Raw genomic sequence first — 22,205 nt, 5'->3', positions numbered from 1 at the left:
GATGGTACTGCGGTGAGTAAAAGTGGACTCCCTAGACCACAGGTAGACCCCGGGACAACCCTTTTAGCATTGCAAGCCTGGGATTGGGGCAGCTGACCCCCAGGGCAGGGACTGACACAGGAGCAGACCGCACGGAGTCTCAAATGTAGACAGGATCAACCAGGGTAGCTTGAGTCAGATGGCACAGTCAGAACAGACAGGCAGAGTCACTAGCAAGGCTGAGACCACCAGGATGGCTGAGGCTGACACAATCAATGGCAAAAATGAATCAACATTTGTTTTTTCCATGAAATTCATGAAATTAACATTACTTTTTTATTTTACAAGCGATTATAAAAATAATCCTGGATCAATATTATTTAATTCCTAACATACTATTCTCCATAAATGGCAGCGTCACAGCAGATTATATTACACAGGAGAGAAACTCAAGATATCGATTAAAGTCAGTAGAGAACTCTGCAGATTTATGTTAGCGGCGGTCACTACTTCCCGGTGAAGGTGAAGTTGTCCACCCCGTTCTTTTCATTCTGATTCCGGAGTCGGGACATTTTATACAAAATCACGCTGGCGATGGCGAGGGAGACCCCCAGCAAAGCGGCAATGATGATTCCAACGATGAGTCCCGTTAGCGTCCCCTGAAGCTGATTGACTTCGGAAACGCCTGGGAAGAGAAAAATCAAAGGATTAATTTTTATTGATGTGAACGGTTAAAGGGGGTTATCTCTTATTATCTGCAGTAAATGGAGAAGTAGTCAGACAGGCCAAGATCATAAACCAGGAGGGCACAACAGTACACAGAGGGCAGACAGAGATGAGGTCAAAATACAAGCCAAAGGTCAGGGTTCCAGGAGAGTACGTACAAAATACAGGGAGCAGACGGGGATGTGGTCAGGAGGAAGTCCGAGGTCAGAACCCAGGAAGTCATAACAGAAACAAAGGGGGACAGGCAGAGACGGGTCAACAACAATCCGGAGTCAAGAGGCCAAGATCTAAACACTGAGCACCATGGGAGCCAACAGCACAACTGAAACCAGGAGGTACAACTGGCAGCGTCCTTAGCTAACACGCTCCCTAAAGAAGCAGAGTAATCACTGGGAACAAGAAGAATCTGCGAGAGCACCTCCCAGGACCAGCATGAAACCCAGTGCTGTAAAACAACCAGCAGAGCATGCATCCTGCAAAATGCTCTGCACCATAAGCAACATATACCGGATCTGCAGGAGAGCATGGCAGATCAATACAGCATATTCTGCACATACGAATCATGACAGATATTCAGAAGTTAGAGTCCGTTCATATGCGGCAACTAGATTATTGCAAGGAATGGAGGCCGCCCATATGATGAGAAGTGGAAAAGTTAGATCTGTTATACATTTATATGTATAAATACATGACAGGCAAAGAGAGAGGCGATCAATTGGTACAAAAATTATTTTTATTCACAATAATAGCATACAGGTGAAAGGATGGGAGGCAAAAAGCGATTTACATCACCACAGTGTAAGGTGATAATATTTAGTAAAAAACTGGCTAACAAATGGTGCATAGAGGTATGTGTGTTAAGCCCATGCTGCCGTGTACAGTGTGAAGCCCCACAGGTGTTGTGTCGGTGCATTACCTTCAGGGACTCCACTCGGCTGGATCTTGTCACAGGTAGGAGATCTTCTTCTTGTCGTGACGCCACTCTCAGTATTGCGGCCAGTAGGGACCGCCACTGCAGGTTGAGGGACGCCTGGGGCTGATGGTGAGTGCAGTTAGTTGGAATAGCCCCCTGAGAGCGAGGCAAGCCCCAGGGCCCTGTGTAGGTGCGTAGTACCACAAGGTGCAGAATAACTCCACACAGGCAGAATGTCTTTCAGGGTTTTTACTCACTTCAGGTGGCAGGGTGAGTAACCCGGGCGTAGCTGGGATGAACCAGGCGGGAACCAGGTGTCCTTCAGGCTGACTTGTGAGGGTGACTACTAACTCGCCTTCCTTAGCCCTTGGTGGTTTGGGGTGACCCCGACTTTGAGTCCCTATGGGGGTCACCCAGGGAAGTTGCTGAAGCCTCTCTCCCCTTCGTTTGCCGTGTGCTTGTTGCCTGGGCCAGATCACTCCAGCTTCTTGCCTCCTGTGAGCTATGGGCCCTAACTGTGGCTACGTGGCTGCGGCTTTTGTGGTGTTGTGGTGTGGGCTTTGAGGGCCCCACACCTGCAGGTTTAGCGAGGAAAGGTGGATCTATCCCCGCTCCGGGATCTGCCGCCCGTTTGGGCCTGGTTCTCCCTAGCAGTCTCCTTACTTCCCACTCTGTGCTCTCTCTAGCTGGAGATGGGTTTCGGGTAGCCCTCCTAGGTGACCGTTCTCCCCCGTCGGTAGCCACTGCGCGGACGCTGTCAGACTCCAGCAGCCCAGGGGAAGGGGTCAGCTCTCCTCGGAGCTCCCTGGACTCTGCTCTGAACTGGCTCACTGCTCCTCCTCTCCTGTTCTTGCCTACGCCACCTAGCAACCAGATTCTCTTACCACACCCCTTGAGAGGAGATGGAGGCTTTTGGCCCCCTCCACTATTCCAGTGAAGGTGAAGGCTTTTCCCCCTCCTGGGATCCCCAGGGGTCCTCTCATGGGTACATGTGTGAGACCTGGTCACTATGCGCCTGTGTACCACACCCCGGTCAGCCTTCTGGATTACCTGTGTTGTACTGTCCCCAGCATGGGTGCAGTACTCAGTGGTGCCTGACCAGGTCAGGGGCGCCACAACAGCACCAATATCCTTTATATCCATATCGCTGTCACATCAGCAACATGGGGTCAACACAGCACATGCCATACACGAACAAATAATCAAACACATATGTTCATATCAGTATCATGCTGCTATGTCCATGTAAGCATTTATTCATTTTTCCATGATCACAATAATTCAGATCATAGAATATAACCTGGCGCTACGATAAAGACACATATGTCAGGGATTAATAGATTACACCATAGAGAAGGCTCATGACCAGTGTGTAAATAAAACTGTCCATAAGGGACTACACATAAGCCAACATTGCATATCTATATATTTAAATGGAAACCCAGACGCCCCCTGACGAAGGTACACACCGAAATGCGCATCGGGCGCATTACCATCACAGTGTTTATCATCTAGGTAATGTTATCCACGTTGTTTTATGGCTGGCGTTGCATTTTTTCTATTCTCTGCACTTTTGTATGAGTACCGATAAATGTATGGCTGTGTCTATGGTATCCTGGCGTGCTATGTGTGCTGCAATTGACTGCGCCTTTTTGGTTGACATATAAGGGAATGGTGTTGGCTCTCTATCTGAACGCAATCAGTTAATGGATTACCTGTGAGACACCTCTTATGATCTTATGCTAGATATATAATTTTTTCTCTGCATGTGATTATTTGGTGATGTTTGAGGTGTACTCATGGGTTTCCATGCTGATGTGACAGCGATATGGATATAAAGGATATTGGTGCTGTACACGGCAGCATGGGCTTAACACACATACCTCTATGCACCATTTGTTAGCCAGTTTTTTACTAAATATTATCACCTTACACTGTGGTGATGTAAATCGCTTTTTGCCTCCCATCCTTTCACCTGTATGCTATTATTGTGAATAAAAATAATTTTTGTACCAATTGATCGCCTCTCTCTTTGCCTGTCTTGTAACCTTTTAGCGATTTGGTCCATATTTAGTAGTCCTTATTTGCAATTTAGGATTTACATATATAATATATTGATATATCCTTATGAACATGCTGATGGTTATGCCGTTATTTATATGTATAAATACATGTGTGGTCAATATAAAGGACTGGCACATGACTTATTTCTTCCAAAGACAATACGAAGGACCAGGGGGCACTCACTGCGAGTGGAAGAAAAGCGATTCCGGCAGCTAAATAGGAAAGGGTTCTTTACAGTTAGAGCAGTCAGACTGTGGAATGCCGACCACAAGAGGTAGTAATGGTAGATACTATAACAGCTTTATATCAGGGCTGGATGATTTCCTCAGTACACAACATTGCTGGTTATAAGTGCCTTAATGACAAAATGTATAATTGGTGGAGAAAGGATGAACTAGATGGACCGGGGGCTTTTCTCAACCAATGTAACTATGTATGTAGATTATATATGAGGATACTCACCGCTGGACTGACTCCCACCGGGGACTGTGGATCCTACAAAAATAAGGAAATTAGGACAGATGATTTCGCGATTTTCCAAATATCATTAAACAATGACCTGTTTTCTCATTTCCTATTATGGAAGCAGCAGATATGAGAATAGAGAGCTATACGGAGATGGAGAACCCAAGACGTAAGCGGACCGCCGGCCTCCACACTGGTAGTAACAGAGGGAACCTCCTCTCCGGCCTGCCATGCTGAGTTCTGCTCTTCCAGGAGTAGTAACAGAGGAGCAGTCCACTCTCTTTACATGTGTAAGGAAAAAAAAAACTTGTGGTACAACTTCTCTTTGAATTATGCTGTGCTGCTCCTCTTAGAAATGTATTTAATGACTAATATTTTATGTTTATGATTCTGACTCTCGGCCTTATAGTGTTTTTCAGTTATTGTAATTCCCGATTATACAGATGACCCCTTCTCTATATCCGAGCAGTGATGTGATGGGAATTCCTACTTCTGTTACTTTTCTAGTCTATAAATAGAAATTAGCGTAATCCAGTATATACATACTGACACCTACAGGAAGCCACGTTTCCTCATGTCACAGAAAAGGAGCAATATACGGACTGCTCAACACTGCGGAGTGATGAATATTTTACTGTTGTGGTTTTATTTTTTATTTTTTTTTTTGTTTGTTTTTTAAAAAAGGGTATATAAATAGATGGATGGATATCAATAGATAAATAGATGCATGAATGGATGGATGAATGGATGGATATAATAGATGGATGGATGTTGATACATACATGGATGGATGGATGGATGGATGGATAGATGGATCAATGCATGGATGGATAGATGGATGGATATAACGGATGGATGGATGGAGGAATGGATGGATGGATGGATATAATAGATGGATGGATAGATGGATCAATGCATGGATGGATAGATGGATGGATATAATGGATGTGTGGCGCCCTGGACAAGCCAGGGGCCACAGAGAGCAACACCAGCACACCCCACACTCACGGTCAGGCACACCAAAGTCAGACGCAAAACCCTTGTTGCCTTCCTCCAGGGGCTGATGTCCACACCAGGGGGTGGAGCCAGGCGGTTGGTCTCCACCCACCAAGGAGTTCACAGTCCTGGAGGCAGGAAAACAGTCAGATTAGTTTTGGAGTAGTAAGTGAGAGCAAGTGAAGTGGCAGTCGAGCAATCTGAAGGGAGTCCGGGTGTGTGGCCCGGACGGAGCAGCAAGGTTGGCAGACGGTGGTGACCGTCTGCAGGAGTGGCCTATCGGAGTTTACCGTAAGGACCGTGGACAGGCGGTGGCCCGGCGGTACCGGACCGGTAGACAAAGAGAAGTCAGCACCATCTGGCAGGGGCTTACGGACCCCGGCAAGGCTAGGAGTCGCCGTGAATTTGCTAAATCCGTTAGCGAAGGGAACCTCCTGGGTTTCCCAGCAGCCAAGTCCCAACAGAAGGCAACAGTCCGACCAGGAGAGGGAGACACCGCCACCGCCAAGGCAACCGTTTCCCAGGGCCAGCGCCTGCAGGCAAAAGGGGCTCCTCCGGCCCATATCCAAGCCGGGGAGCGGGTTACTGGTGGGAACCCATTGGAACAGTTTACAGTGCATAGGTGCAGGGAAAGGCAGTCACCATCAACCTGCCGGGAGGAAACAGCACCGCAGCCGCCTGTGGGACCCGTCCATCCAGCCATGTGTTTTACCGAGAGCTGTGTCCTCATCATTGGCTGAGTGAGTACCACCATGCCGTGCGGCACAACGCTGCCCCCGCGACCCTGCACCTCACCAGGCCCCTTAACCCGCCTGCCATCCATCATCCCTACCCCATCACCGGGCCCCGGGACAACCAACCCCCTACCCACGGAGGGGAGAACCAACATCCAAGCTGCTCCCTGTCATCGCTCCCGGGATCCCCATCCAGAGCAGCGGTGGTGTCACAACCTCACCACAACCGTGGGTGGCGTCACGGACAATATCTAAAATCCCCACAATCAAATCCCCCTTTTCACTCACGGGCAAGGAACGCCGCTCGAGTCCCCGGGATCCGGCCCACCGCTCGAGCCACCACCGAGCAGCAGCACCAGCCGGACCCGAGCAGTGGGAGAGCGCAGCGTCATTTCCTCCGCCCGTGACAACTTGGCGTCACGAACAGGATCTTACCGCTCTGCCGTCTTCTGGTAGAGGTGCACCTTGTGACCGCCGGAGGTGTCCGGCCGAAAAATTTGAGAAGCCGCCATCTTGGGCGCGGAGGGTTCCCGCTCGAGCGTCTCCTCGAGTGGTGGAGGCGCGAAGGCCAAAACCCCGCCCCTGTAGAGGAGGAGCCGAAAAAAGAGGCTGAAGGGGACGAAATGGCGGCTGGTCGCATGTGAGCGTGGCTATAAAAGCAGGGACGCCACGACCCTGTGGCCATCTTGTTGCTAGTTCCTGGAAAGCACCATTGCTGAGATGTCCGCTTCAACAAACGACAGCGAGACCCCCGCGCCCGGCACAGCGGCGTGGATGGAGGACCGAACTGCCCCGCTGAGTCATCATCTGCAAGCCCACATGCAGCTCCTCCTGGAGGAGTGGGAGGCCGACATGTCGGACGTGGTGGCTGCTATGCGGAGATGCGAGGTGGAGGAAGATTTGGAGGAATGGGTAAGAGACCCACGCCCCTGTATTCCCGAGGGATCGGCCACTGCGGCTGAGGGGCCCGGCCTACACCCGCTCACCCTGTTGCCTCCCCCGCTACCCGCGTTAGTCGCTACCGCCCCGCCACAAGGCCCGCTACCACCACCATCGGTAGCGGTACCCTGCCCGTCCGCCCAAGCGGACCGACCGGCTGCAGACGCCCGGGGCAGCCCTGAACTGCTTCCCCAGGGGCCACCGGAGCCGAGGCCCCTTTACGAAAATGTGTTGGAGGCCCCGGCAGTGATTGCACCGGGTTCCGTGCCCGAGCTCGGGACTGTGGTGTGGATGAGGGCCGGAGTAGTTGAATTTAACCAGCGTCAACAGAGTCAGATCTTCCGGATGATGGAACAGTGGACCAGCGCGGTGGAAGCGCTGGTTGCGACTGTCCCGATGTATGCGATGGGAGCCGGCGTGATGGAGCCTGATGTGCCGAGGGCCAGGGACCCGGAGAATGCGGCAGCTGGCGGCAACCCGCCTGACGCAGGAACAAATTATAATGACTCCGGCCCCGGCGCCGAGCCCACCTTCGAGTCCGAGGGGGCGAGTGAGCGTCCCCGCTATGAAGGAGACCCAGTGGTTTTCTACACCCCACGCACCGGTGGGAACGGATACCGGGCACCCCTGTCACAGCAGGCATGTCAGTGCATGTTTGATATGTTGGTGGCAGAGGATGGGTCCGTCTCAGCCGAAGAATCAGAGTAATGGCAGCGGAACCCCGTTGTCGTTGTCCCCGTTGGAACCACCAGAGTGCTGTTTAAAGTTTGAAAATAAGAATGATAAGAATGAGAAAGAATAATCCACCGTGAAAGTCATCTGATTTGCAACCTTGATTTGAACCGGTCATTGCCGGCAACTGGTCCCCGTTGGGACCCCTCTTTACAATTATGCATAAGGAACTCCTTATGAACAGGCCCAAGAACTAGCAGGGCAACCACAAACTTGTGGCTTGTAAATAATTATGTTTGTTGGCTAAACCGTTACCGCCTCCAGAGAGGCAGATTGGTGGAAGGGCCCGCAGTGGAGCAGGCTGGGGCCCAGCCACCACCGGAACCGGTGGCGATCCTCTGGAGAGGTTCAGGGGTTCCCCATGGACGTGGGTCCCCTGAAAAGGACAGAACCCGCTCGGGCAACTTGTGCAGGACTGGGGTCAAGGGGTGCTGCCTGTTTGCTTAGGGGCAGCATCAGGGCCAGGTTGCTTGGGTGGGAGAGAGCGGAAGCCGTACCGTTACGCAACGTTTAAGTAAGAGTACCTCCCGATGTGGGAAGATGTTGTTTTACTTGTATTGTGTGTTACCGTTTTTATATTTTTCAGTTGGTGAAAATAAAACCGGTGATGGACGGGCAGCCCGTGGACGGTCTGCATTTAACTAAGGGGGAATGTGGCGCCCTGGACAAGCCAGGGGCCACAGAGAACAACACCAACACACCCCACACTCCCAGCAGGCACACCAAAGTCAGACGCAAAACCCTTGTTGCCTTCCTCCAGGGGCTGATGTCCACACCAGGGGGTGGAGCCAGGTGGTTGGTCTCCACCCACCAAGGAGTTCACAGTCCTGGAGGCAGGAAAACAGTCAGATTAGTTTTGGAGTAGTAAGTGAGAGCAAGTGAAGTGGCAGTCGAGCAATCTGAAGTGAGTCCAGGTGTGTGGCCCGGACGGAGCAGCAAGGTTGGCAGACGGTGGTGACCGTCTGCAGGAGTGGCCTATCGGAGTTTACCGTAAGGACCGTGGACGGGCGTGGCCCGGCGGTACCGGACCGGTACACAAAGAGAAGTCAGCACCATCTGGCAGGGGCTTACGGACCCCGGCAAGGCTAGGAGTCGCCATGAATTTGCTAAATCCATTAGCGAAGGGAACCTCCTGGGTTTCCCAGCAGCCAAGTCCCGACAGAAGGCAACAGTCTGACCAGGAGAGGGAGACACCGCCACCGCCAAGGCAACCGTTTCCCAGGGCCAGCGCCTGTGGGCAAAAGGGGCTCCTCCGGCCCATATCAAAGCCGGGGAGCGGGTTACCGGTGGGAACCCATTGGAACCGTTTACAGTGCATAGGTGCAGGGAAAGGCAGTCACCATCAACCTGTCGGGAGAAACAACACCACAGCCGTCTATGGGACCCGTCCATCCAGCCGTGTGTTGTACCGAGAGCTGTGTCCTCATCATTGGCTGAGTGAGTACCACCGTGCCATGCGGCACAGCGCTGCCCCCGCGACCCTGCACCTCACCAGGCTTCTTAACCCGCCTGCCATCCATCATCCCTACCCCATCACCGGGCCCCGGGACAACCAACCCCCTACCCACGGAGAGGAGAACCAACATCCAAGCTGCTCCCTGTCATCGCTCCCGGGATCCCCATCCAGAGCAGCGGTGGTGTCACCAATATCACCACAACCGTGGGTGGCGTCACGGACAATATCTAAAATCCCCACAATCAAATCCCCCTTTTCACTCACGGGCGAGGAACGCCGCTCGAGTCCCCGGGATCCGGCCCACCGCTCAAGCCACCACTGAGCAGCAGCAGCAGCCAGACCCGAGCAGTGGGAGAGCGCAGCGCCACCTCCTCCGCCCGCGACAGATGGCTGGATGGATCAATGAATACCTGGATGAATAGATGGATGGATATAATAGATGGATTGTTGGATGGATAAATAGATGGATGGATTAATGAATGCATGGATGAATAGATGGATGAATATAATGGATAGATGGATGGATGGATGCATGGATGGGTATAAGAGATAGATGGATGATAGATATAATTGATGGATGGATATTGATAGATACATAGACAGATGGATGGATGGATAGATGTAATAGATTGATGGATAGATGAGTGCATGGATAGATGGATGGAAATAATAGATGGATAGATGGATGGATATCGATAGATAGATAGGTATTGATAGATATAATAGATAGGTAGATGGATGGATGGATAGACAGAGACATACATACAAAGATACTTCTCCAATTTTCTTACCGTCATCTTTGGTAGTGATGGGGCCAGAAGACACGGTCACACTTTCTGTCGTCCCTCCGGTTGTGGATGCATCCAGCGCTCTCCTTCTTCTAGCGGCTGCAGCAGTTGTGTTACAGGCCTGATTTTACATAAAGAATTCCATTTAGAGTTACATCTGGCTTTAAATTTAATTTTCTATTATTGTTCTATTAATTACAGGCAGTTCAACGATCATAGCGATAAAGCTGCAGCTGATATTTTATATAAGGTGATGAAATACATCTGGTCCTTGCTGTTCCAACGCCTCTGGTCCGTGCTGCTGCTCACCCTGATCTACATTTTTTGCAAATCCACCTCACCAGAAGAGCCCATAACACCTATGGTGGATTCCAGGGCCAATGAGACCAACATCAATCATGGCAACAAACGTCCCCAAATCCTATATGTGTCTAAAGTGGTAGTGCACATGTGCGACCACTGCTCCATTGACGGTTTATAGAGGTGGTGGTCGCACATGCTCTCCACCAGTAGATAAATGATAAATTTTGTGTGTGGGACAACCCCTTTAGCTCGTTACACATTAGATTTAGGTCAACCAGCTAATCCTATGTCAAGGATGAGAATGTTGGGTTTGAACATGCCTGATTTTTTCTTTTCGAAGGTGTCTGGCAGCTTGGTAGACCTGTACCTTCTATACCTTACATATAATACCGCCTGCCTACCTGTTGAATGGCAGCACAGGTGTCGGGCTGACACAGTCTTGTGGCGCAGTGCAGGTAGATGGTAGAGACAGGCAGATTGCTGTGGTTCAAGAAGCGGAACGTCTCAAATGAGAATTTAGCTGTTTGCCCAACACCATTGGCCAAAATTTTAGTCTTGTTCGCAGTGTAACACCTGAGGGGAGAAGGAGTATATGGAATATAAGGAACATTTACTGTATAATGTGCTTATTCTCACAATAGTAGTGCCACCTTAATGCATGGATGCGTACCCTGATAACAGAGAGAACTTGCTTCCAACATCAGTGGTCAATAGTGGAGATGGAGTGGCGAAACATTCATCCAGATTTACGTAGAAGCTAAAAATTAAGAATGAAAAAAAATATGATGGATTAAAAGGCACCTACACTTTCTAAATAAGCCATTATGTCTGTGTACATGAGAAATAACACAATTCCCGGCCATTGTGTCCTGCAGTTTTTCCCTCTGTCTTTAATTTTCAGTTGACTCTGAGGTAGTGAGTGGAGACTATCTGCTATGATGTCTCCCATACACAGCACACACAGGGATGAGGGATTCCTGCTCTCCTGTCTCTATGTAACACATGTTGAGAAGCAGAAGTAGCATGGAGGACATTATACAGCAGCACTGAGCAGCGTAGATGTGAATCCAGCTCTGCAATAAGGTAATTCCCTTTCTATAAAGGTACAGAATACCCTGTCTGTCTTTCTCTGCCTGGCTTTATTTCCTTCACTGCCTCTTTCTGTTTACTTTATTGGGCAGCAATGATTTGATCCTTCATGAGAGGCGTAACGACCGCGGTCGCAGAGATCACGACTGCGACCGGGCCCGACAGGGTTAGGGGCCCGTCCTGCAGAGAAGCAGCCGGCTCCTCTCTGTGAGAGTGGAGCTGCGCTGTTCAATGGCAGACCACTGCATAATACAATATGAAGGACCATGGAGTTACATTAAAAAATATGGAGGACTATAGGGCTGCATTATAATATATGGAGGACTATGGGCCTGCATTACAATAAATGGAGGACTCTGGCTGTGCATTAAACAGTATGTGGGCTGCATAATACAATATGAAGGTGTATGGGGCTGCATTAAAAAACATGAAGGACTATGGTGCTGCATTATAATATATGGAGGACTATGGGGCTGCATTATAATATATGGAAGACTATGGGTGTGCATTAAACAGTATGTGGGCTGCATAATATAATATGAAGGACTATGAGGTGCATTATAAAATATGGAGGACTATGGGGGCTGCATTATACTATATGAAGAACTGTGGGGGGAATAATAATACATGGAGGACTATGGGAGGACTATGGGGGTGCATTCTAATATATTAAGGGTTATGTGGGACTTATTATAGTATAGGGAATGCTATGTGAGGGCCATTATAGTATTTGGAGAGCTATATATGAGGGGGACAAAATTACAAGAATGGGATGGGAAAGTTTTGTGCTGAGGAAAGAGGCTCTTTCTGGTGCATGCATCCTGCCTCTGGAAGGGGCCTGTTTGCTCTGGCCTTGTTCTGGGGGTCATGCCGCCATATCTTGGTGCTGCTGCCTCCGGGATGCCGCCAGTTATATTTCCGGCTTGGCTACGTGCTCTTCTCCTGTGAGAAGTACTCTGTTTCGTATCCTGCTACCCAGTACAGTTGGTCCTGATCTCTGATCCTTCTGCCTGACCTGACCTCCATCCCTCTTGTTCTGCCTGACCTCTGTCCCTCCTGCCTGTTCTGTACCCAATCTGTCTTGCCAGACCTTCCCTCTGTACCTCTGTGTCCTCTGGATTCCGGTCCTGCTCTGTGTTCTCACCATTGGTCACTTGTTTTCCCGGCATTCGACCTCAGCTTTGTTTCCTGACTTCAGCTTGTTTCCTCCCTGGTACCGACGTGACATCCCGGCATTGACCTTTTCAGTTTGACTATCCCTACGCTGTGTTTGCGACCTCTGGTGGGCTTCTGAATTATTGCACTCAGAAATAGTTTCATATCTGAGTCCCAGCACCACCTAGTGGTACCCTGACAGATCATATACGGGCTGCTAACTGATTCAACAGAAATACAGATTTTCCAGCTCTTGCTTCAGATTTTAAGGATACCACCATTTTGCACGAACTGCCCCTTTTGTATCCCCCAGCTATTGGCCTAATCTTGACTCTGCCTCCATTGTTCTGCTAAATTCTATCATATCAATCACTGATCTCAGGGAGACCAGCCAGAGAAAACACTGCCGGCAGCCAGTGAAGGCGCTCAACACAGTGAAATCCTAGGTGCATTGCCCCCTGGGAAGTATGCAAATCAAAAAGGTCCGTGGAGCCTCTGTTAGGAGTCTCGACACGGAAAATAGCCAGATATCCCTAGGGAAGGACCTAGCCTAGGAGTGGCTCTTTTTAGGAGACCACCATATTAAGTGGCCCTTTTTAGTCAATATCCAGCTCTTGATGAGTTTAAGGATATGACAAGGGAAGTACCAAGCCCAGGTATCCATCCACAGACAGCTGCTTCGGGGTATTGCCCCTCAACAGTGTGGAGTAGGATTCTGGCCAGGTGGGAGCAATGCCTAGTAGACCAGCAAGACAAAACAATCACTGATATCAGGGAGACCAGCCAGAGAAAACACTACCGGCAGCCAGCGAAGGCGCTCAACACAGTGAAATCCTAGGTGCATTGCCCCCTGGTAAGTATGCAAATCAAAAGGGTCCATGGAGCCTCTGTTAGGACTCTCGACACGGAAAATAGCTGGATATCCCTCCGGGAAGGACCTAGCCAAGGAGTGGCTCTTTTTAGCAGACCACCATAACCAACATATTAAGCAGCTGTCTGTGGATGGATACCTGGCCTTGGTACTTCCCCTCTCATATCTTTTAAACTCGTCAAGAGCTGGATATTGACTAAAAGGGCCACTTAATATGGTGGTTATGGTGGTCTCCTAAAAAAGCCACTTCTTGGCTAGGTCCTTCCCAGAGGGATATCTGGCTATTTTCAGGGTCGAGACTCCTAACAGAGGCTCCATGGACCTTTTTGATTTGCAAATTCCATCATATGGCATAATTTTATGCCCCTGCTTTGTGCACTTGCAATCACGATGGATACTTTCTAGTCAAGGTCAAAAATGTAAGTTAGTGAGCAACATTTTATCAATTTTGTCCATGATCATGTGTCGCTTACTTGGCAGTGAGGTTCGTGGCCGTCACTTGCACATACACGTTCTTTTTCAATGAAAGGGCGCTGCCATTAGATTGTATTGGAATGGTGAAATTTGCATCCTATAAGGGAATACATTCATTAATTACATTGATATTACATGATGTGGTCAAACAAAAATGACGATATCCCCAAATATCATTTGCAATTTTTTTAAATGCACTTTTCTTTTTTTATCTTGTGGTATTCGTCACCGTTTGTTGCACCAAATTCTTCAAAGTGCTGCATGCAATTCATGAATTTTGTGCAAAGTCAAAATCGATTTTATTTTTGTATATAACCTTTTTGCAACTGTTCATAAAATGGCACTGAAATTGCAAACTTAAAACAAAGAAGAAAGAAAGAAAGAAAAATATGGTGCAAAAAAAGACACAGAACTCTCAAAACTAGTCAAAAAAGGCTCAAAAGCAATGAAAAATCGGCCCCCACGATAAGATCATGACAGCGTGTGTTATTACAGATATAGTTGTCACGATTCCTCTGTGCAGAGCATCTTGCACACTAGGAGATGCTCTGCTGTGTTTCTCTGGACTACTGAGCTGGCAGGTTGATTGATTGCTCAGGTGTTTCATCTTTCTGGTAATTGCTCTGCTTCTTTACTGAGCTCCACAGAACCTTGCCAGTCGTACATTCTGGTTCTGTTGTTGTGCTGTTGGCCTGTGTTTCTGCATGTCCCGATCTTTGTTTTTTGACCCCAGACTGTTGTTTGACTCCTCTCTTCCCACTCCCTGTTCCTAAAGGTATGTATATAATCAGCAAGATAGTGCCAGTATAGCACTGGCTTTAGGTTATATAGGAAAATCCTGGTGATTGGTGCGCTTTAAAAGAACGCCTCCAGGGGTTGTTCACTGAAAGATATTCTCAGTTTGTCAACCCAATTAATTAAAATTGTAATTGCATTGGCACCTATAAAAATTAGTAGCCAATTATCTACTGTCGGGAGGGAGAACAGTTCAGGACAATTCACCAAAAAAGCAGGAAGGGAATTTCATAATTAGGTTTCGGTGGTTAAAGACTTACGAGAAATATCTGCATACTCAAGGTGCTGATGAAGCTGCCGTTATTCGTGTTGACGGCAACATTAGCTGAAGACCTGGGGATAAAATATCAATAGTATTATTCGCTTGCGTACTTGACTTGAATGTACATCTTTTTGTTGTAATTTGCTTCATGGATAAAATAGGAGGGTTGACGTCCATCACTGGGGTAAATTTAATATCTTTGTCTCTGTATCAGTCTCTGTGTCTGTCTCTTTCTATCTCTGTCTGTCTCTTTCTATCTTTATGTCTGTCTGTCTCTCTAGCTCTGTGTCTGTCTCTCTATCTCTGTCTCTGTCTGTCTCTATCCTGTGTCTGTCTCTCTCTCTGTCTCTGTCTGTCTGTCAGTCTCTTTCCCCGTCTGTCTCTTTCCCTGTCTTTTTTCCTTGTCTCTATCTCTTTCCCTGTTTTTGTCTCTTTCCCTGTTTTTGTCTCATTACCTGTTTTTGTTCCCTGTCTCTGTCTCTTTTCTGTCTGTCTCTTTCCCTGTCTGTCTCTCTGCCTGTCTCTTTCCCTGTCTGCCTATCTCTTTCCCTGCCTGTCTGTCTGTCTCTGTCTGTCTGCCTCTTTTTCTTTTTGACTGTCTGTCTCTGTCTCTTTCCCTGTCTCTTTCCTTGTCTGCCTGTCTCTTTCCCTGTCTGTCTGTGTCTGTCTGCCTCTGTGTCTCTCTATCCGTCTCCCCACAGACTTTTTATTACCTCACACATAAGCTTCTTATACTAACAGTTTAATTTGTTCCTATAGCAACCACTCACAGCTGCTATTATTAACATATAACTCGCAGCTCCATTGACTTTAATGTAGGCATGTTTTTTGGAGAGTAACTGTAAAGCGCGTGGTTAAATTTTCCTCTAAAGACGAGTCGAATTTATGAGTATGTTAAATCTGGTGCCTCTGACGGTCTAGTCTAAGTTTACATCACTATTTGGCTTACTTTGCACCAGTAATTGGCATCAAAATGTTGGTAGTGTCAAACGTCGGGGTACGTTTAGAGATAAGCAAACCCAAGCTTTGGCGTTCGGTGTTCGTACCAAAAACAGAGTTCGTGATCGGACATCGGGACCAATCACTCGAGCAGCGCTGTGCTTGGCTACGATCGGTGCTCAGCCCAGTGCATACCGCTTGTAGTGTTTGATCGGCTGCACTGGAGGTAACAACATCGTGATCGAATGTAGTGTGCACCACCAAAAATGGAAAAACCTCGCCAACCCGCCCCTGGAAGTGATCTGTTTATGGCTGGCTACATTGTGGCGGAGACCCGACCTGCCCAATTAGTGACTTCTATTAACCAAAGTTCAACGGTCTGCTCATCTCTAGCTATGTCCCCTTTCCAGGTTAACCATGCCCGCTTCCAGCTAGGTCCCGCTGCTACAACTCTAGAATTCAAGGGTTCAATATTAAATATTAGAATGTAAATTCCTCCAGTTTCCTCCCACACTCCAAAGACCTACCGATAGGGAATTTAGATTTTGAGCTCCAATTGGGACAGTGATGATGATGTCTGTAAAGTGCAGTGGAAAGTACTGGGATAGGAGTCCAGTGGGCGGTCCTTATCAGTGACTATCTGCCATATCTTCTCCGCCCACTTGACTCTGAAGTGTTGAATGATGAGAGATTTAAATGAGCAAAATCCAAATTGTTCTGAATCTTTTTGCTAAAACTATATAACCGTTTACTCAGGTTCTTTCTGCTCCGTAACACACTGACCGCAAGTAAGGCCACATAACCTATAATTTTACTTAATTCGGTCATTTCACAACAGCTGCACAGATATATACACACAGTATATATCTCAAAAATCAAAATTTCGCATATAGTCAAAGTAATAGAACTTGAAAATCAAAAAATCCCCATGGGAGTGCAGGCAAACATCACCAATATAGGTATAGTGACAAAGACAAAAAAATGAAGATAAAATATCAATTTTTATTGAAAAATTATTAAAAACAATTCATGTAAATAGATATTAAGTGCAAAGTATGGACAAGGATATAGCTTACTACCTTGGTAGAGTGTGTGATGGATCCTGCGTACCCCAACGTGCGTTTCGTACGCTTTAGCTTCCTCAGGGGGCTTAACCGCTTTATCCCAGTGAATGTAATTAAGCGTTTAACCCCTGAGTACGAAACGTGTGTCGGGGTTGGCAGCACGCAGGACCACCAGACCATCTACCAAGGTAGTAAGCTTATCCTTATAGCGCTTAATTACATTAATAGTTCCCACTCTGTTTCCTATTGACTGGTGACACAGGAGCATCAATGGATATTGCACTGAGACACTTGTAAATTCACTTGCATTCTTTTGCACTGTATTATCTGCTGATTAAATAGATCATTTTAAACTCTTTTTATTTATCAGTCCTTTTTGCAGTGTTTTATTACATTTGTTAAGGCTTGATTTGCACTTGGACCTGTTGTTCTGCTGCTATAAGGATATATCCTTGTCCATACTTTGCACTTAATATCTATTTGCATTATTTTTTTTTAATAATTTTTCAACAAAACATGATATATATATATATATATATATATATATATATATATATATATATATATATATATATATATATATATAATGTACAATACTCACGTCATGAGCACGGTGTTGTTCAGAAAGTACTGCAGTGGGTAATAGCAGGAGAAACTATAATTCAGGTTTGTGCTATAGGCAATAAGTGAGGTGTCTGTTACCACCGGGGTGTTCACAAAACCCGAGATGACCACTGTTTGGACCTTAGAGTAAGATTGGAAGATCCCAGTTCCTACACTATCCACAATCTAAAACGAAAAAAAAAAGTAGAATGTTATTAATAAATAGCAACAAAAAGTTAGCATTTATATGAAAAAAGTGCTGCAATAAGTGTTATAATTTTGGAAAATACGTCTTATTTTATTCCAGTCGTACCTAGGAGGGCAACAATGTTTTTTGGTTTAATTTTGAGCTCTATCACGTCTACTATTGACTCGTGCTTAGGAGTAAAGGAGGGGAAGTGACAACTATTTGGGCGGATTTCATATTTCTAGCTCAAAATGTAGTTGTCACTTCTCAACTCCATTCTTCTGTTGCCCCAAAAGGTATAAAATAATATACTTTTTTAGCAGCTGCAACCACTAAATTACCATTCTGATGACTAAGCATTAATAAGGAAAATCTGTCTGCTTCTGCAGGGTAGATATAGTCTTAATTGTGCCAGAAATATTATTCCTTTGTTTGGTAATCAAGACACAGATTGACATACATAAAGAGGCACCGGACAGTCTGACATGAAACAATGGTTAACATTGTTTCATGTCAGACTGTCTGGTGCCTCTTTATGTATGTTAGTCTGTGGAATGTCTGCTGATTAGGGATTGCATCAGCACCCTGCGGTGTACTAGTTTTGCAATTAAAGGACAATCATGCAGTCTAATTGAAACTGCGAACAATGAGGGAACAGTCATGATTATCTCTTCCCCAATCCTGTAATACACAATTCCCTGAGAGATATACAGTGGGTACAGAAAGTATTATGGGGCGCAGAGCGTACATTAATGAGAAAAAAATTAACTTTTTTGAATTTACCAAATGGCTGCAATGAAATAAAGAGTGAAAAATTAAAGGGGTCTGATTACTTTCCGTATCCACTGTAAAAAAGGGCCTTGCTCCTGTCACTGCTGTCATGCTACAGGACTTCAGCCTAGGGTGCATGGATCCAACTGGAGAATTATAGAACTGCTCCACTGCCCAACACTGAGCCAAAATGACTTGGAGAACCCAGGAGGAGGGGCACAGGCAGGAGGAGGTGAGGAGGGGCACAGCCAGGAGGAGGTGAGGAGAGGGGCACAGCCAGGAGGAGGTGAGGAGGGGCACAGGCAGGAGGAGGTGAGGAGGGGCACAGGCAGGAGGAGGTGAGGAGGGGCAGAGCCTGGAGGAGGTGAGGAGGGGCACAGGTAGGAGGAGGTGAAGAGGGCACAGCCAGGAGGAGGTGAGGAGAGGCACAGCCAGGAGGAGGTGAGGAGGGGCACAGCCAGGAGGAGGTGAGGAGGGGCACAGCCAGGAGGAGGTGAGGAGGGGCACAGCCAGGAGGAGGTGAGGAGGGGCACAGCCTGGAGGAGGTGAGGAGGGGCAGAGCCTGGAGGAGGTGAGGAGGGGCACAGCCAGGAGGAGGTGAGGAGGGGCACAGCCAGGAGGAGGTGAGGAGGGGCACAGCCAGGAGGAGGTGAGGAGGGGCAGAGCCAGGAGGAGGCGAGGAGGGGCAGAGCCAGGAGGAGGCGAGGAGGGGCAGAGCCAGGAGGAGGCGAGGAGGGGCAGAGCCAGGAGGAGGCGAGGAGGGGCAGAGCCAGGAGGAGGCGAGGAGGGGCAGAGCCAGGAGGAGGCGAGGAGGGGCAGAGCCAGGAGGAGGCGAGGAGGGGCAGAGCCAGGAGGAGGCGAGGAGGGGCAGAGCCAGGAGGAGGCGAGGAGGGGCAGAGCCAGGAGGAGGCGAGGAGTGGCACAACCAGGAGGAGGTGAGGAAGGGCACAGTCAGGAGGAGTTGAGGAGGGGGTACAGTCAGGAGGAGTTGAGGAGGGGCACACCCAGGAGGAGGTGAGGAGGGGCACAGCCAGGAGAAGGTGAGGAGGAGCGCTGTCAGGAGGAGGTGAGGAGTGGCACTGTCAGGAGGAGGTGAGGAGTGGCACAACTAGGAGGAGGTGAGGAGTGGCACAGCCAGGAGGAGGTGAGGAGGGGCACAGCCAGGAGGAGGTGAGGAGGGGCACAGCCAGGAGGAGGTGAGGAGGGGCACAGCCAGGAGGAGGTGAGGAGGGGCACAGCCAGGAGGAGGTGAGGAGGGGCACAGCCTGGAACAGTCCCAGTGAGCCGCCGGTGACCACAGCACTAAGGAATTCCTGACCAGCAACAGGCGGATGCAGCAGTACTGGGGAAAGCTCAGCATGCTGGTCAGGCACAGGACGGCGCCTGCACTGAGTATGACGGCACAAGCCAACCATGCGACTCACAGATGTGACAGTGAACAGGGCTCTCAGAGTTTACAGTGGAGTTCATCCATCATCTCTTGGACTGTAGATGCAGCTCAATTGGAAAGTAGCTTGAACCTGTAAAGCCCTACTATAGAAATTCTCAAAGTTACCACTGGTTCATCAATGATAAAAATGACATATTTTCCGTCTGTGCTCATTTTTAATTCGACATACTTGAAAAACTGATAAATAATGGAGAAGTTACATACATTATAATGCTTTACATTACTTACCACAATGTTATTCCCACACGCATTCCCCGTTGTGTCATTAATCGGAAAAAGGAATCTTACAACTGGAGGATCTACCGTAGTATCCAGTGTGCCATTGCAATTAGGCAAGGTGTTTTTTCCATTGAGGGCCAAACTGTTAGGGTCATACTCTGAAAACTGAACTGGGCAGGCATTGATGGTCAACATAATGGTGGATGGACCACAATTAACCGTAATGTCACTGTCCACTGAAGGAGACACAAAATCACTATTAGGAAGCGATATCTACACCTTGTACAGATTTAGATTAAAATTTAGGCAACAGAACAAGGTAAAGGCACAGAGATTTGTAGGCCGAAATAAAACTAACCCGGATATCGCGCATAAAGGGATGAACAGTTTAAGCGGCTTCCAAGACATTGTTGTCCGGCAAAACCAAGAAGAAGAACCACAAGTCTAATCATCGTGCCTGTAAGAAATTATAATACCATATTATGATAATGTTGATCTCAGTATAGAGCAATATATAAAGGTCTGACTTTAAAAATATATCTACATAAAATGAAAGGGGGTGGCAAAAATGTTAAAGTAAATGTAGAGACAAAGCTGGAACACTGTACATCACAAAAATAGAACGGAGGGCACTCACCACTTGAAGGCAGAAATCTTGTATTTTTTTTTACATGGAGCAGGCATAAAAGGACGGAGGAGAGAGGGACCGACCACCCACAGACGACAGTCTGTGGTCGGTCCCTCTCACCTCCGTCCTTTTATGCCTGCTCCATGTAAAAAATAAATACAAGATTTCTGCCTTCAAGTGGTGAGTGCCCTCCGTTCTATTTTTGTGATGTACCGCTTTCCAGTTTTCCTGTGAAGTGCACCCCTCATGGCAGTTCCACACTAGCAAACATGGTTCCCGTCTATTAAGACAGGTGATACTTTGCATTAGTTGCCGGCTGGAAGCTGTGCCCGGTTTTTCTTCTCCGTCTATTGATTAAAGGTGGAACACTGGCTGACTTAGACTTCTCTTCCATGTATCCAGGTGCCCATTATTATTTCTTATTCAAGGTGGTCATGAAATCGATCATCAGTTGATCCAAGAGAAGATGAAAAAATATTGCAACAGAGTTTTTTGATTCAGGTAGAGACCCCAGACTGAAGCAATAACGGATAGGTGGTAAATATCAGATGATGAGGGGCTACCAGTCACTATGTGGTGGACCTCGAATTCCTCCCCTCCAGTGGTGTATAAATGTGAGCATTCATTTTGCTAACTAATCAACATAATTAACAACTTAGATGATACAATATCATACAATGAAAAATACTTCCCGGGTCCGTACATTCCTTTCCCGAGAAGCTGCAAAAACCGTAGCGCGTGCCCTTATTATCTCCTGGACTATTGCAACCTCCTGCTCTGTGGCCTCCCATCTAACAGTCTCTCATCCCTACAATCTATTCTAAACTATGCTACCCAACTAATCCATCTGTCCCCTGCTACTCCCCGACCTCTCCTCTCTGCCAATCTCTTCACTGGCTTCCCATTGCCCAACGACCCTAAGCCTAACCATGACCTACAAAACCATCAACAACCTGTCTCCTCCTTACATCTATGACCTAGTCTCCCGGTACCTACCTGCACGTAACCTTCGATCTTCACAAGATCTCCTTCTCTACTCCCCTCTCATCTCCTCTTCCCACCATCGCATCCAAAATTTCTCGCATGCCTCCCCCATACTCTGGAATGCTCTACCCCAACATATCAGACTCTCGCCTACCTTGACAAGCTTCAAAAAGAACCTGAAGGCCCAGCTCTTCCGACAAGCCTACAATCTGCCGCAACCCTCAGTCTGATACAGCGTCGCACAACCAGCCCTACCCTCACCTACTGTATCCTCACGTATCCCTTTTAGACTGAGCCCTCGCGGGCAGGGACCTCTATCCTCCTGTACGAATCTGTGCTTTGTATTGTTCATGATTATTGTAATTATCCCTATTATGTATACCCTTTTCACATGTAAAGTGCCATGGAATAAATGGCGCTATAATAAATAATAATACAGGTAAAGTATATGTTTGTCCCGTGTTAGACAGTAGATAGAAAAACAATGTTTAAAAGAATGGAGAGTCCTCAGTTGTGGATACCTTTTAATGGCTAACTGAAAAGATAGTAATAAATATCAAGCTTTCGAGACTGGTCAGGTCTCTTCATCAGCCCTACTTAGATGAGCATGCCCACGGGC

At 47.7% G+C, this 22,205-nt stretch overlaps 1 protein-coding gene across 1 annotated transcript; it reads right to left on the bottom strand.

The window, feature by feature from the left end:
- Positions 1-451: 451 nt before the first annotated feature.
- On the bottom strand, positions 452-20,426 carry LOC142256732 (zona pellucida-like domain-containing protein 1). Its single transcript, XM_075328587.1, has 10 exons — positions 20,333-20,426; positions 19,984-20,210; positions 17,346-17,533; positions 14,740-14,812; positions 13,684-13,781; positions 10,766-10,852; positions 10,497-10,668; positions 9,796-9,913; positions 2,409-2,435; positions 452-664 (listed from the first exon to the last, which is right to left on the bottom strand). The coding sequence occupies exons 1-10, from the start codon at positions 20,424-20,426 to the stop codon at positions 486-488; spliced, it is 1,263 nt and encodes a 420-aa protein (XP_075184702.1). The 3' UTR covers positions 452-485.
- Positions 20,427-22,205: the final 1,779 nt, after the last annotated feature.

The sequence above is a fragment of the Anomaloglossus baeobatrachus genome, chromosome 11, assembly GCF_048569485.1.
Source record: "Anomaloglossus baeobatrachus isolate aAnoBae1 chromosome 11, aAnoBae1.hap1, whole genome shotgun sequence".
NCBI lineage: Eukaryota > Metazoa > Chordata > Amphibia > Anura > Aromobatidae > Anomaloglossus > Anomaloglossus baeobatrachus.
Note: the sequence above shows the minus strand (reverse complement) of the source record. Positions and strands in the feature narration are given on the sequence as shown.